General features: G+C 49.0%; 1 protein-coding gene across 2 annotated transcripts in view; it reads left to right on the top strand.

Moving 5' to 3' along the window:
- Nucleotides 1-15,995, top strand: part of CRMP1 (collapsin response mediator protein 1) — a gene marked incomplete at both ends in the record, with an annotated part of 76,393 nt that overhangs the window by 12,851 nt on the left and 47,547 nt on the right. For both annotated transcript variants that reach the window (XM_081230914.1, XM_081230915.1), the window contains 2 exons: nucleotides 10,490-10,578; nucleotides 15,502-15,686. In XM_081230914.1, coding sequence (XP_081087040.1) covers nucleotides 10,490-10,578; nucleotides 15,502-15,686 — 274 coding nt within the window. The remainder of the gene's footprint in view (nucleotides 1-10,489; nucleotides 10,579-15,501; nucleotides 15,687-15,995) is intronic.

Genomic DNA, 15,995 nt, shown 5'->3' with positions numbered 1-15,995 from the left:
CTGGTTTAAATACTTTCTGGGTCCATAGACTCCTTTGAGAAACTGATAAAAGCAATGGAAACTTTTCCCTGCTTCCTCAAGTGCACAGACACAGAACATTCAGCATAGAGCATTGGGCTGCATAGGCTGGTATTCACTGTGTCGTGAGCTTTTACTTATCTTAAGTAATCCTGTGAGTTGGGTACTTTGATTAGCTCCACTAATAGAAAAAAAAAAAAACAACAACAACTGAAACACAGAGATTAAGTTATTGCCACAGGTCACCCAGCTAAGAAGCTGTGTGGGAACAAGCTGTAGTCTCTGGGGTGAAGGATCTCATAGTCCCATGCGGGAAATGGACATATAAAAATGAGCCAAAAGATGAAGTTCTGTGCAGTTGTGAAACAATGCTAATAAGGGTGCAAGCCTTACATTTTAGGAACTCCAGGAGGTAAGCACATGTTCCTGGAAGCAGGACACTGCCCCTGACAAGGTGAGTTGGAAATCAATGGGCAGAGCAGGTGTGGCAAGAAATCCAGGTAGCAGATGCCACAGACAAAGGCACGAGGTGTGAAAGTGCAGCTCAGAGAGCCAGAATATAGTGTGAGTATACGAGTATAGCACAAGGCCAGGAGAGGGCAGGGGTCAGGCCAGAAAGAGCCTGGGAGGGCATACTTTGTCCTACATGTGAGGACAAGCTGGTGAAGGGTTTAAGGAGAGGCACGACATAGTTGCATTTGTGACCAGAAGGGTCCCTGGCTGTCGTGTGGAGGGGACAAGGCAGGCAGCAGGGAGTCAGGTGAGGAGGGCTGACCTGGAGCAGGTGCTGTGGGAGGTGGAAATCATCAGGGGGTTATGAGGACACTTCTGGAGCAGATGCAACAAGATCTACAAAAGAGTTGGGTTTGGGGTGTGAGAGGTTAGAGAGAAGCTGAAGATGGAACTGGGCACTTGAATGAGATTTATCTCCCCACAGTGGGAAGACTTTAAAAATCAGGCACTAAGCTCTGTCCACACATTAATTCATTTAACTTTCAAAACCACTCTCTGCATTATAGATGGAACACTGAAGCACAGAGAGGTAAACGTGCCTAAGGCACAAGGGTAGTAAGTGTGGGACCCAGTTAGAACTCAGGCATTCTGGCCTCTACTGCCATGTCCTTAACCAGCAGACAGCGCAGCCTCTTTGTTAAATGAGTATTGAATGAGGTAATAGTTGTAGAAGCATCTGGCTTACAGGAGGCGTTGTCAGTGTTTATCAGGTGAACAGGTCTCTGCCTTTAATGTCTTAATACTAGAGAGCCCTTTCCAACTTCCAGAGCCCTTTAATCTGCCTTACTCCCTTTTGGCCACAGTTGCAACAATCCTGTCAGAAGGACTGGTGAGGTTCATGGCATTGGGAATGGGCTTCAGATGTATGGTCTATTCCTGCTTATTCCCATTTTTCAAAGGAAGGAACTGAGGCTCAGACATCTTAATTGGTAGAGTGAGGAGAACACCGGGATAACTACCACGGGGCGCTGGGCTGTCACTTTGTAGGTACCAGGTGGTACTAGGTTCATGTCTGACTCCACCATCTCCTGGCTGTGTGACCTTGAGCAAAATCACTTCCCTTCTCTGAGTTTCCTTATTTGTAGCCATAATACCCACTTCTTAAGGTGACTTCAGAATTAAAAATGAAAACCCATGTAATGCAGAACTGATACTTAGTGTGTACTCAGGAATGTGGTTTTCTTGAAGGCAAAGGATTTCTGTTCAGATTGCTTTATATAAGGTAAAAGGCAGAGACGAAAAAATGCAGAAATGGGTCTACACATACATACAGATTTAGCTAGCATCATCCTTCTATAGGGAGCCTGAAGACCTTGCCCACTCCTGGGGTCATGATAGAGGTGTGTTATTTTAACGCCAGATACTCCATCAGGGAATATTTCCTGAATGTCTGTCAGGTACAATGGAGCGTGAAATCTCGCTATTAAAATTGCAGTTGTCATGGAAATGGGCCTGAGCTCACAGAAAAGGCCTGCAATCCATGGGGACCGCCTGTATTTCTGATTCATGAAGGAGGAAAATGCCGCTGTGTCCCTGACCCATGCGGGTGGGAACAAATGTGTGCTCGTTATATTCAATCTCAGGCCTGTTGCCACTTCCAGGGTTGCTTTCCTGAAAAGTGTGGCAAAGCACCACTGGCTGACAGGCCGTCCCCTGAGGCAAAACCAAAGGCAAATGGGCTGGGTTTCTGTGAATAAATATGAGTGCGCAGCTGCACTGTAGGCAGCACTTGCCACTGCAAGGAGGCTGGTTGGGCGATCTGTGAGGGGAGCCAGGGAGGAAGGGGGCTCTGGTCATTAAAGGTAGGAACAGAGTCCTGGGTTTATGAAGTATTTGAGCTGGAAAATCTCTCAGACAGCAATCACTGTGGCTGTGAGTCCCAGCACAGAATTTGGATGGTGTATCAATTCACTTTGATGCAATAATGCCACGTAACAAACAACCCTGTAATTCTGTGGCTTACAATAACAAATAGTTGTTTGTTGTTCACAGGTCTGTGGGTGGCAGAGGCTTAGGAGGGCTTAGCTAGATTTATCTTCAGGCTTCTTCCTGGGTCAGGCATGCTCCTCATAGCATCTCATTCTGGGACTCAGACTGAAGGAGACACCATTCCTTGGGTCCTGTGGTTTTCATGGTGGAGGATGGACTCTCAAGAAATGGAGCTGGAACCCACCTACCTCTTAAAAGCTTGTGCTCAGACTGGTACAGTCACATCCACTCTCATTCTGTTGGTCAAAGCAACTCAAGTAGGCACACCCACAGTCAGTGCGGCCGGGAGAGCCCTGCACCCACATTGGAGCATGGCAAGGGTGGGAAGGCAGGAAGGATTGTGAAAGAAATAACACAATCTATCACACAGGGTCTCCATCAAGAATATCTTAGATGTTTGCTAATAACAAATTCCTGGCCCATAAACTAGATCTGGCAAATGAAAATCTTGAGAAAAGCACCTAGATTGGAGTTTTTAGCAGACAATCCCAGTGGATTTTCAGGATCATCTAGACTCTGGTGCCATGTTGTGAGTTGTACTTGCATGAGTGAGGGGTGTGCCTACCTGTCCTATTGAATGTTTGAGTTGCAGCGTGAGCCTTAATGTCAGTGACTTGTAGAGTCTGAAGGACTAATAACTTTCAGAACTCACCTTGACTTCTCCTCGCCTTAGGAGAAAGCCGTTTCACCTGCACTCAATGCATGGGCAAGCACATTTCTACCAAATGCGGCTTCCCTTATCTTTTTGAGACTCGTTTTCACGCTTGCCCTTTGGAGAGGAAGATATTCTTCATCTTTCCAGGAGTAACTTTTCATTTAGTTTCTCTGAGCCCCTTCCCACGGATAAATCAGGCATCCTCATCAGAATCTGTGTGCACCTGCAGCCCCGGGCTGAAGCTGCCCTTTTCGTGTGAAGGCCAGACCTCTGAGATCCATTTTTGGCACTCATTCATTCACGGACCCCAGATTCCGATGTGTGTATTAGTGAAGCATTGTAGGAGAGGGGACATGGGAGTGTCACATGCCCTCCCCACAACTTCCTGGGTGGGATAATTAAAGTATTGATAGGGTGGCACTCAGAGTGAAATGTATTTGAAACCAACTACATACGTTGTGAAACATAATCTATGATTGGTTTTGTTCCGTGGCAATGTAAAGATCACAGATATGCCTGTGAGCTGAGAAAGAAAAGCAGTGAGGAACTCCAAGCCTGGGTGAGGTAGGAGGGAGAGGGATCTTCAGGGTCCCAGGGTTTGGAGAAACCTCGCTGACCCAGTGCCCAGTGGTGTTTCAGGACCACGGACAGCACGACATTCCCCTTTGCTTTCCTCATTTACAGCGTGGAACCTGGAAACTGCAGAACACTGCTGTGTATATACTATTTATTTTGCTGGACTGTTCTCCTTCTCCTCCGTTTCTCGGCTTCATGAACTTCTCATATTTCAGAACCCAGATCAAACATCTTCTCCTTGATGATATAGTCACTGCCTTTCTCTGTCTCTGTAATAACAGCTTTTGTTCTCTTTTTCAGATAGCCAAGGTTGCTAAACTAGCGATTTTCGGGGAAGCTGTTAGTTTGATGAGAGTAGCACCTCTTTTTTCTTCCGAGGCTCCGCAGGCCGTAATGAGTGTTCCACTCCTCTGACTTTGCATTGGAAACGACCGACTTTATTTCCACCATGCAGGGAAGGAGGGAGAACCGAATGCAGGGAGGCGTCATGCTTCGCTCAGGGACAGACAGTGATGCAAAAGATGCACTGTGATCTAGACCTCCCCTCCTAGTTGAGGCTGACTGTTGTTTATTTTGCTGTTGTGGGGGTAAGAACGTCTGAAGCTTTAAAGGCTCATTTCTGTAAGCGGCACTCAACAGAGCAGTTAATGTTTGTGAAGAGAGCAAAGGCACCCCGCCAACACCAGCTCTTCCCTCCCGGTTGGGCTGGGGTGGAGATTAATGGTAGGTTTGGAGAAGAAGGCCTTCCCTTCTCTGGGGTACTCCTCTGACTCCCAGGATATTGGCAATAGAGAAGTGATGAGGTTTAGGTGGGCCCCTTGTGAGAAGGCCTTCCAGCCTCACCTGTATTAGACAGGCTCTGCCTTAAGCAGGCTTCTATTCCCAAGCCACAGGGTTAGGCTTTCAGGGAGTTCTGAAAGCAGAGAAGAGAGGTTTCTGATCTGTCAGTCTACACTTTCCTCCTTTTCTCTTTATTTCTCCCCTCCCCCTTTCCTCCCTTTCGTTCTTCCCTCTTTGCTTCATATTCCCTTCCCTTTTATCACTCCTTTATCTCACTTTCCTCTTCTCTCCTCCCTCCCTCTGTCATTTCAAACACTCTCTTTTTCTCCCTCCCTCTCTCCTTGCCTCCTGGCTGTCACCCCCTCTCCTCCCACTCAGCAAACACTTGCTAAACACTGTGTAAGGTTTATGCCTGGTCCCTGGGGCTTTGGCAATGACTCACACAGGGCTGTCCTGGCCGTGGAGGGGTGTCCAGCCCAGCAGGAGATGGGCACTTGAACAGTGACCATGGTGTGATGAGTATTGTTGGGAAGCTGTGTGCAAGGGGCCACGGGGACATAGGGAGGCACCTCAGGTCAAGAACTACCAGAAAGATCTACCTTGTGGAGAGTTTGGTATTTTGCTTTCCCACCTAACATTTTATTGTCTAGTGCTGTTGTTTATCCTTAAATATTCCTGGAGAATATTTTAGTAGCTGTATATCACCCCATTAGTGGTGTGGTTGCAAGATTGTCCGTAATTGTGGTTCACCTCTTTGTGTATAATTCTTTGACTCTGTTTGGGATATTTTCCTGAAGACAAATTCTCAGCATTAGATTTCTAGGTCAAAAGTTGTGAACAAGGGCTTCCCTGGTGGCACAGTGGTTGAGAGTCCGCCTGCCGATGCAGGGGACACGGGTTCGTGCCCCGGTCCGGGAAGATCCCACATGCCGCGGAGCGGCTGGGCCCGTGAGCCATGGCCGCTGGGCCTGCACGTCCGGAGCCTGTGCTCTGCAACGGGAGAGGCCACAACAGTGAGAGGCCCGCGTACCGCAAAAAAAAAAAAAAAAAAAAAAAAAAGTTGTGAACAATTTTAAGACTCTTGATATACTTTGTAAACGTGGCTGACGCCTACTCTTATTCAGAAATCCCCGCTTGGAGGAAAATGTAAAGGTTATCAGTTTCTCTTCTTCCACTTCTGCCCAGCTTTTGGGTGATGCTTCGGTTCAGAAACTTTTGTAGGTTTGAGTTCTTCTGTGATGAAAGCCCCTTTCATTAGCATCGACACCAGCCTAGCCTCACCTCTGCTCGTGGCAGTAGAGTCCCCATGAGCCAGCACCTGCTTGCCTCTCCAGCTTGCCCACCCTGAGGTCGTACTTCAGCCGAGGAAAGCACTTACAGACCCCCAAGCACACCAGGCTCCCCCAAACCCCGTACCTTTGGCCCGCCATTCCCTCTCTCTGCAATCTCTTCTCTCCTTTTCCATGTGGCTAATTCCTACTCGTTCTTCAAGCTCAGAATAAGCATGATTCCCCTGGAAGGGCTGGAGTGGAGGCGGCCTCTGCTCCCACCACCCCTCTGTCCCAGCCCGTCCCACACTGGAGTGCAAAGGTCTGCTTATGACTCAGTCTCCCCCACTGGCCTGAGACCTCCTTAAGGACAAAAACGATTTCTTTTAGCTGCACATATTCTTTCCTTAAGCAAATAATTTATCGTAGTTCCTGCTACAGAAAATGGCACAGAATAAACAATGTGTAACTCTGCTGAGTAGTCACCACTGGTGGGCCTGGGCAAAGCGCTTTATATATGTACCCCGTGGGGTTCTCCCACAGCCCTGTGAGGCAGGGACAGTTATCCCCAATTTATAGATGAGGAAACTGAGGCTTGGAGAGGTTAAGTCATGTGGATAGCAAATGGGCAAGAATCGGAAGCTGCATCTGTGTGACTCTGGACGTTTTGTTGTTGTACAACACTGATCCAAGGACGCGAGCCATGCTGAGCATAAGTCTCTTTAGGTCACTGCTGTCACCCTGGAAGGAATGGGCAGTCTCTGGCTTACCCTTGCTGTTTGATTTCTGTTGAATTTTTAATGAGATAGTTCATTTTTTTTCAAGGTATTTAAATAGTGAATTTTGTACAGAGTTTGTCGCTGTTCATATCTGTCGACTATTTGCTCCTCGTGGTAATCCTGGGAGAGGCAGGATATTGTTTTTTTTCTTTTAAATGTGTGACTTTTATTAAATTCTTAAAAGTTAGGTATCATAAAATTCACTGTTTGGGGAGGGGATGTTTCTTTAGGCTTTCACACTTCCACTTCCTGCATGAAGAAAGGGAATCCTGGAGAGCTAGGTCCTCAGGTTCTTTCTAAATTGCATCTGATTATGGGGTGTCATGGATTCTACAGGGTGAACATGTTTAAAAACGTGATAAAAGTGTGTTTGCTGGAGCGAATGCTGGACAGGAAGTTAGGAAACCTTGCGTCTAACCTCCACGCCTATTGGTTGTGTGAATTTGAGAGTTCAGCTCATCTTGAGCCCCATTTCCATCTGAGGTTGACTAGACCTCGCATTCCACAAGAACCACTCAGCACAACCAGGCGTGGAGAGCGTCAGTGTCGTAAAGCATGTTTCCTAAGGTGTCTTCTGAGGAGGAGTCTCTTTGTCAAATGTCTCACAAAATGAAAGGGTCTAAATTTGGAAAAGATCAAACTCAGTTCCCCTCTTGACTATTCACATTACACATCAGCAGAGTGAAGGATCTGGGAATTCCTGACATAAAAACGATCTTTGCTTCTCTTTAACCCAGAATTTTCTAAACTCACTACACCTGGGAATTTCCTTTGGGCTCAGCCTCTAATAAAACCCCTCTGGGCTAGAGTTCCAAAGAACACGGTTTTGAAAGTGCCAGTTGAAAGGCGAACACAGTACTAACTTTAAGGAAGAAAAGAAAAAAGTCACATCAGCTCTTGCCTTCTGGTGGGCTTATTTTTTAGAAACATGCTGGCCCCTGAGAACAGAAAGAGCCGGGACCCTGGCAGTAGCTGCCCACAGTATCTGCTGGTAGTTGGTCGGGAGGGGACGTGGATTTGAACATCTGATTCTGGGGAGGGCAGAGCAGGGTGAGGCTGATCTTCTGGCGTGCAGCGCATTAAATACCACCTTTCAGGATTAGCCTGAAAAGCCTTCTATTAAATGTGACAAGGCAAACGGCTGCCTGTGGGAGGCCATGTTCCAGAAGCCAAGCACCAACTGCCAATGACTCACATTTTCCTGCTTTCTGGTGCCCGGGTAAACCTGCACACCAGCGTGTCTCTGCTTCTGGATATGCAGAGCCCATGCCTCTTTCCCTAGGTCCTGGCTTCTGTCTTATGGCTAAGAGGGAGGTTGTTGGCCCTGGGAGTGACTGAGCTTGAAGCCCCTTCTTCCAGAGACCCTTCTCCTCAAGAACAGTACATACTTCTCTTCCTTGGCTCGTGGATCATAGTTCTTTGTCTTACGGCTGTGATGCCTTTTCTCTCCATCTTCACCCATTCATCCTTCAAGAATCAGTTCAGGCATCCATCCATCCATCCATCCATCCATCCATCCATCCATCCTGCCAGGCTGTGTCCAAAGTATCAGAGATGCAGCAATGAAGAAAATAGATGAAATCTCTGCCCCCATAGAGCTAAGTCTCTTAAGAAACTTCACGGACAAATCTAGGTGGTGCCATCCATCCACAGCAACGTGTCTATGATTGGCTGTGCCTGACACAGCCAGTGGGTAACACACCACAGCTCTGATGTCAGTGGGACAAGTCACATTTTTAAACAAACATGTAAATAGAGACTATGTCAGATATACTATATTAAGTACTATGTAAACATAAAGTGGGTAAGAGGTGAGGGGTCTGCAGGCAGGGCAGCGATGTAAGGTGTTCCAAACAGGGCAGCCAAGGGGAGGGCTGTCAGGTAAGTGACACTGAGCAGAGACCTGAAGCAAATGAGAGTGAATTTTGCCTACATAGTAGGATTCCAGATTAAATAGGGTCTCACTGACTTGGCTTTCACTCTGGGGAAAATACACTGCGACAAGAACCCACTGGAGGGTTCTGAGCAGCAGGCTGCGTGCTCTGTGTCTGCTCAGCAAGCCTTGCCTGATTCCTGAGTTTGGGTGAAACCCTTCTTTTCCAGGCTTGTGCAGCATCCTCTGCCTTCCTCTCATGGTCAGTGCTGTGGGACCACTGGCACGGATCTGAGGCACATTCTGTGACAGAGGGTTCCTAAGAGTGTCCCGGCAGGATCAAGCCCCAGTTGCTCACAGTGTTAGCCAGATCAGTGTCTGCCTCCCTCACTCCACTTCGTGGAATCACCTCCCAGAATCACTGCTTGCCTCTAAATCCTTGTCTCAGGCTCTGCCTCCAGGGGAACCCATGCAAGACACTCCTTCTGAGGTGGCTACCCTGAATCGTTGCTGTCTGTTTCCTGCCCAGAGGGTGGGGCTTAAGGGCAGAAGCTGAGTTTTATCCATCACCCCATCTCCAGCTAGGAGATAATACAAATAGTAAATATGCACGTGGCAAAAAAATTCTCAGCCTCCAAGGAATGCAAATTAACAAATATTAATGATAACCAAGGGTGTTTTGGTGGCCTCAGGATGGCAAATTGGGGAAGCACTTTTGGAAAGCAATCTGGTCATATTTATCAAGGGCTGAAAGCAAGGTTTATACTGTTTGACTCAGTTGTTACATTTATGAGAATTTAGCCTAACAAATAGTACAAATTCAGGGAAAAGCTTTGTGCGTGAAGATGTTCATTATAGCAATATGTATCATTGTGAAACATTAAAAAGAACAATGGGGGAAATTAACAATCTATTGTGCATCCATATAATGGAATATTTTGTAGCCACTTAAAAATTATGGTTATGGTAAAATGCAAAAAAGGACACAATCGTGTTTTCTTTTTAGCTCCTAGAATTTGCTACATCCCTTGCTGCCTCTGGGACCTGGCACACCATTTCTCTGCCCAGACACTCAGCACTCATCATACTGGCCTTCTCCCCAACCCTTTGTTTGGTCCAGCTTATCCAGAATTATTTTCTCTATCTGAGCTTGCCTTACCTGACCTTTAAGAAGGTTGGCAGCCCTTTTACTCTGTGGCCACGGTGGGCACCCTATACTTCTCCTCTTTTGGAATCCCACCTACTCTCAGGATTTGTGAAACCTCTGTCTCTCCCTCATCAGCTGCATGAGAGCTCATTCTACCCTGGCTCATCAGGACCTGGCCCTGGGCTTGGAGCCGAGGCAATCGGCTGGTATCTCATGGGTGCATGGGTGAGTGAATGGCTATGTGTGTTAGAATCACAAGTATGGAAAATAGAGGGAAATCGGAGAAAAACATCAGAACATTGATTGGAGGTTTTCTGGGGGAGTTGCATTTATTTTTTGGCCATTTCACTATCTTTTAAAATGTCTCTAGGCTTCCCTGGTGGCGCAGTGGTTGCGAGTCCGCCTGCCGATGCAGGGGACACGGGTTCGTGCCCTGGTCCGGGAAGATCCCACATGCTGCGGAGCGGCTGGGCCCGTGAGCCATGGCCGCTGAGCCTGCGCGCCCGGAGCCTGTGCTCCGCAACGGGAGAGGCCACAACAATGAGAGGCCACCGTACCGCCAAAAAAAAAATAAATAAATAAAATAAAATGTCTCTAAATTGAGTTTTATTATATTCAACAGTTAGAGATTATGTACTATTTATAGGTGAAATTATATGATATTTGGGATTTGCTCTATAAAATCTCAGCAAAAACAAAGCCAAAGTGTTTGGAGGGGAAAGGGGTAAAAGGAGAATGGTGAAGTATTTAAAGAATCTGGGTGAAGGTTCTCAGGGGGCTTTTTAATACCATTTCTTTACTTTAGAAAATTTTTATGTTAAAAGTTAGAAAGAAAAAAAACATTTCCTGGCTCTTCTCTAATGACATTTACTACTTTGCTTGGCTTTTCAGAGTGACCGACTCCTCATCAAGGGTGGACGAATCATCAACGATGACCAGTCCTTCTATGCCGATGTCTACCTGGAAGATGGACTCATAAAGTGGGTTGACCAAACAGACCTTTTAAGAAGCCCGTCTCCCTAGGCTGCCTGGCCCTTAGAGGGACTGGAAGGCTGGCGTTCTGCCCCAGAATGAATGTGCCAGCTCTTGTGACTCTCAGGGATGGAGAGATGTGGGGAGGTGCAAACCATGGCTGTAGAAGGGGCTTGTGTTTGTTGAGCGCCCCGTGAGCACACCAGGCTCCCTGCCATGGCGCTCACGCAGGCCATGATGCCCACAGAGGCTGTGAAGTACACATGCTGGCCCCTCTTCTGTTCTTGGGAGGGGGGGCCATGGGGTTAAGTGGCTGTCCCACATTGCAGAATGAGTTAGGGGCAAGGCCTCGATTCCAACCTAGCTCATCTGACTGATTCACAGCTCTTTTTTCTACCTGCCCAGAATTTCTGGAATTGGGTGGAGGGGGCTGGGAGAGAAGGAGTCATGTTTAGGCCCCAGGCAGAGCCTTGGCATTTAAAGGGAAGACATGCCTTGGGACTGGAGGTCTCCTTTGCCTCCTCCCCATTAGCTGCCCCTTTCAGCCCTGCTAGGACCTCCCAAGTGTGTTAGTCTGTCTGGGCTGCCATAACACAACACCCCAGATGGCATGGCCTACACAACAGAAATTTATTTCTCCCAGTTCTGGAGGCTGAAGGCCAGGATCAAGGTGCCAGCAGGATGGTTTCTCCTGAGGCCTCTCTCCCTGGCTTGCAGACAGACGTCTTCTTGCTGTGTGCTCACGTGGCCTTTGCTCTGTGTGTGTGCCTCCAGTTTCTCTTCCTCTTATAAGGACGTCAGCCCTATTGCACTAGGACCCCTGACCTAGCAGCCTCATTTTAACTTAATTACCTGTTTAAATACCTTATCTCCAAGCACAGTCATATTCGGAGGTATTGGGGCTTCAGTATGTGGATTTGGGGGACACAGTTCAGTCCATAACACCAGACAGTGGTTTTTACATGGTTTCCACATTTTACCATCTGCTGCTCGGCCTCTTCTTCTGGAGTCTGGAAGAGTAGAGTCAGAGACCATCTCGGGATCCAGTTTGGGCAGCTGGCACTGGAAGGAAAGGCAGAGGGGGTGTGAGCAAGGCCAAGCTCAAACAGGAATGGGGTCTGTTGGTGGGCCCATCCCGGGGCCATGTATGCTGTGATGATGATGATGATGGTGAGGAGGAGAAGGAGGAAGAGGGAAGAGGAAGAGGAGGCTGTGGATTGTCATGAGTATTAAGAGACCATCTGTGCAAAGGCCCTGTGAAGAGTAGGTGCTCAAGGCAGCATTGAGCCCTCTCCCGCCTCCCTCTGCCTGCCCCCACCCCTAGTCCTGGATGGATCTGACGATTTCTGGGCCAACTCAGGCCTCACCTCCTCCAGTTCATTCCCCACCCCGCCCAGCTCACTCTTCCCAGCCGCACTGAAAACTTGGTGTTTGCAGAACTTGCCAAGCACTCTCGCCTGGGAACAACCTTGCACCCATGAATTCTCTGCCTGAAATGCCTTGCCCCTCCCCCCATTCTCGTTTCATGCCCCTGCCCCTCAACTCCCGTTTGTCCTATGGGCCCAGCTTGTGTGGCTCCTCTTCCAGGAAACCTTCCAGAGCCCAGGCTCTTCCTCTGTACAGGCTACCGCTCCCCCTGTGCTGGCCGCCTCTCCCCCCTGGTTGTGCATTTGCCCCTGACGAGGGGTCTTGCCTTATTGCCTCCCAGCCAGGGACCTGGCACAGTGCAAGGATGGATGGGACCCTGGAGTGTTGAAGCGAGTGTAACATACAAACACTGACACATCAGATGGTGGGGACCTCGATCTCAGCCAGGGTACAGCCTGGAACCAGAAAGGAGATAAAGGCAGATGGTGGGGTGGGGTGCGGTGAGATGCATGATAAAGTGAGGTTTCTAACTCACCACTGCTTAGATAAGGCACAACCAATCGGCACCGAGTTCCCCGCTTATGTGGGACCTCTGGGGTCCTGGGGACAAAGAGACACGGAGAACCCTTTCATGGGACCACCATTCCCACCGGCGACACAGTTGGAGGTTGGAAGGCTGTGTGAACACCTGGAGACTTAGGACTTAGGCCACCCAGGGTATTCAGGAAATAGGCAGTTTCCGTAAATTCAATATTTGTCCGCTCCTCTTAGTGGGAGATGCCTTTTACTTTTAACCCTGTTGCTGAGAAGCTTTCTAAGCACCGGTGCTGCTTTTCCTGCCTTATTAAGCAGAGCGAGTGTCTGTGTCTGAATGCCTTGCAGGGTCTTCAGATGGTCACGTGGGGCACAGGTCCCCGCTGACTGAGAAGGAGGTGTGGAAGGGGGGAGAGCCTGAGGGACCGCTTGGCATGAGGAGGCTCGGTTATTTCCCTTCACTTTGATTAAACCCCAAGAATCCTTTCATTTTGCGGCCATTCGCCAAGTTTTACTAAAAGCTGTTCAGCTGGGTTTGTGCAGGATCCGTTACGATTCATCGAGGGCTCCATCCCATTGGCTAAGCATTGGAGAATCAGATGCTGATGGCGCAGGACTTTTTTCTGAGTGACGGTGAGGGTGGCGTTGGCGTAAGGGCAGGGCTTCTCCGGCTTCCTTCCTCTCTTCCCTTTCCTTCCATGCACACTGCCGCTGAGAACCATTCAGGGAGTCTTCCTCCTAATTCATGGGGGGCGGGATTCCATTTAGTTTAATCCCAGTTTGGGGAGAATCTGCTGCTTCTGCAGAAGGGAAGCAGGGAGACAGCCGAGCTTGGTGGGCAGAGCCTGATACTAGACTTGGGGACACTGGGCTTGAATCCAGATCCAACGCTGACTTGCCGTGTGGCCTTCGATAAGTCCCCGCCCCCACCCGGGTTCCGTTTTCCTCTTTTGCAGAATGTGAATACTTCCTCCCTCACAGGTTGTTGGCAGGGGATTAGAGAGGGTTTGTTAATAGGCGATGATCTGCCTGCTAAGAATGGCCCTGAACTGTAGAACTTTTGGCACCGCAGTGTGGCGGCTGAGTCACAGACCGGGATCAGATTGGGCTGTGCCGAGTGTCTGCGCATGCCCATTCTGATGGGGCTGAGCCCGTTCCTTTGCCAGTGCTACGCATTCTGAACATCACCCTGTCTTCTTTAGAAGCTAGTGTGAGCGCAAATGAGACCGTCGGTGAAGGGCTTATTAGAAGAGAATCCTATAGTTGGTGCTCGATAGCGGTTCACTGCTCTTGCTGTAAAGCTTGGGGGTGACTTCTCTGAACCCCGTTCCCTTCAGCTCCTGGCACATGGCCATGAGCTTGGAGATGGACGGTGAGAAGATTGGACCAAGCAGGATTCTGTACATGACGATGGGAATTACGGAGGGAGTGGGGTGGCGATTAGAAGCAGCAGCGGCCGCAGTTGTAGCGCTGGTGGAATTGGCAGAAATGCTGACATTTCCTGGGGCTCACCATGGTCCTGGCACTGCGCTTGGACTAGACCAGTTTCTGGTTTCAGGGTAGACAGTGTGCGATGCTCCAGTTCTGTGGAAGAGCCCCAGGTAGAGCCCTGTCACTTCTGTGCCTGGACGACGTGCCTGGACCAGCCGGCCCAGGAGTCCAGAAAAGCAAGGAGCTTTCGCACCTGTGAATGGTTTCTGTTTGGGGCCTGACATTGCGGTCACTGAAGGAATATTTTCCTGTGTCTTCATTACTGGTGTTTTTAGGTAACTTAGAAAAACTAATATTGGGGCCACATCCCAGAGTTTAGAACAACTGGATTTCTTTTTTAAATAAAAATTGCTCGTGGTCAGATGTAGTGGTCTCAGCCGGGCACTGACCATGGAGCTGTTGAATCTGTCCTGGTCTGGCTGAGCCTCCCTCACCCCACCCTGGTGAGGGATACGTCTCCTGACTGGTTCCAACACATAGACACAGCGGACACCGCAGGGGCAAGGCTTTGAAATTCCTAGGCTCTTCTTCCTCCTTTCCCCGCTTTTGGAATTTGCCCTCCTTCTAGAGGAAGTTTCCAGGCACCAAGCACGTAAGAAACAAAAGTGTTGGTCAGCCTGCCTAGGAAAGCTCTGCCACCCGCCGTGTGATTCCCTAATGGCAGGTTTTACGGGGGCTTAAGAAGCTTTCCCGAGGCTGGTGCTCATGACTGGTTCAAATGAGAATCCAGGTTGCCTGTCATTATCAGTTTGCTGGGGCTGACATAACAAAGTCCACAGACTCGGAGGTTTAAACAACAGATATTTGTTTCTCACAGTTCTGAAGGCTGGATGTCTGAGATCAGGGTGTGGGCAGGTTGGTTTCTTCTGAGGCCTCTGTCCTTGGCTTATAGACGGCTGTCTTCTCCCTGTGTCCTCACATGGTCCTCCACCCTAACAGCCTCGCTTTAACTTAATGACCCCTTTAAAGGCCTTCTCTCCAAATTCAGTCACATTGTGAAGGGCTAGGGGGTTAGGACTTCAAAATATGAACTTTGGGGAGTCACAGTTCACTTCACAGCCCTGTCTCTGAAGACTTGCAGAGCTAAGGGGACTTTTCACTGCCTGCCCCCCCATCGCTCACCTTTGTGTCCCCAAAGCAGTTGCCAAAAGTGTGTGAAGTGCTCTGGAGTGTCGGGCTGTTCAGAGAACCCTTTGCCCCTTGATAGCGATGCTGGTCTCACTGCTGTTGGATTCAGCTCTGCCACTGCCTCCCCCTGGAAGCCCTCCCAGATAACCAGGCTGGTGAAATGGCCCACCTTGCGCTCCCCACACCCTGTGTGAACTGGATTGTAACCATCTGCTTTACATGCCTTTCCTCCTCATTAGGCTGTGAGCCCCTGGAGGGCAGGGACCCTGCCTGAGTTATCTCTGTTCACCCAGTGGCCTGCGTAGGACCTGCCTCAGAAATGTTTATCTAATGGAACTGAAGCTGCACTGTTGACAGCCATTTTGTTTTTCTTTTAAGAACCAAAGTCCGTCTCTGTTGTTTGTGCCCAGGCAAATAGGAGAGAACTTAATTGTTCCTGGTGGAGTGAAGACCATTGAGGCCAATGGGCGGATGGTTATTCCCGGAGGTATCGATGTCAACACGTACCTGCAGAAGCCCTCCCAGGGGATGACAGCCGCTGATGACTTCTTCCAAGGGACCAAGGCAGCACTGGCAGGAGGGACCACGATGATCAGTGAGTCGTACCCCTGCCTTAGGGCATAGGCTGTGACTTCTCTTCTGCATCCTCAGCATCTTGAGTAACACCAGGCACTTTGCTCAGGGTACCTGGTGCGCAGGTGGCTAAAGTTTTGGAACCAGTGATGTAGATGTTGTTATGACAGATGGGGCTGTAAGGGCTCAGAGAGGTGAGATAAGTTGCTGAAGGTTATGCAGCTGGGAAGTGGTTGTATTAGACAGTGTTGCTGCCGTAATGCTGTGATAATGCTGCATAACAAACAGCCCCCAAACTTAAAGCAAACACTTGTTTTTCTTATTCAAGGGT

The sequence above is a fragment of the Mesoplodon bidens genome (genome assembly GCF_964165515.1).
Source record: "Mesoplodon bidens genome assembly, chromosome: 1".
Taxonomy (NCBI): Eukaryota; Metazoa; Chordata; class Mammalia; order Artiodactyla; family Ziphiidae; genus Mesoplodon; species Mesoplodon bidens.
This window is presented reverse-complemented; position numbering and strand designations above follow the sequence as displayed.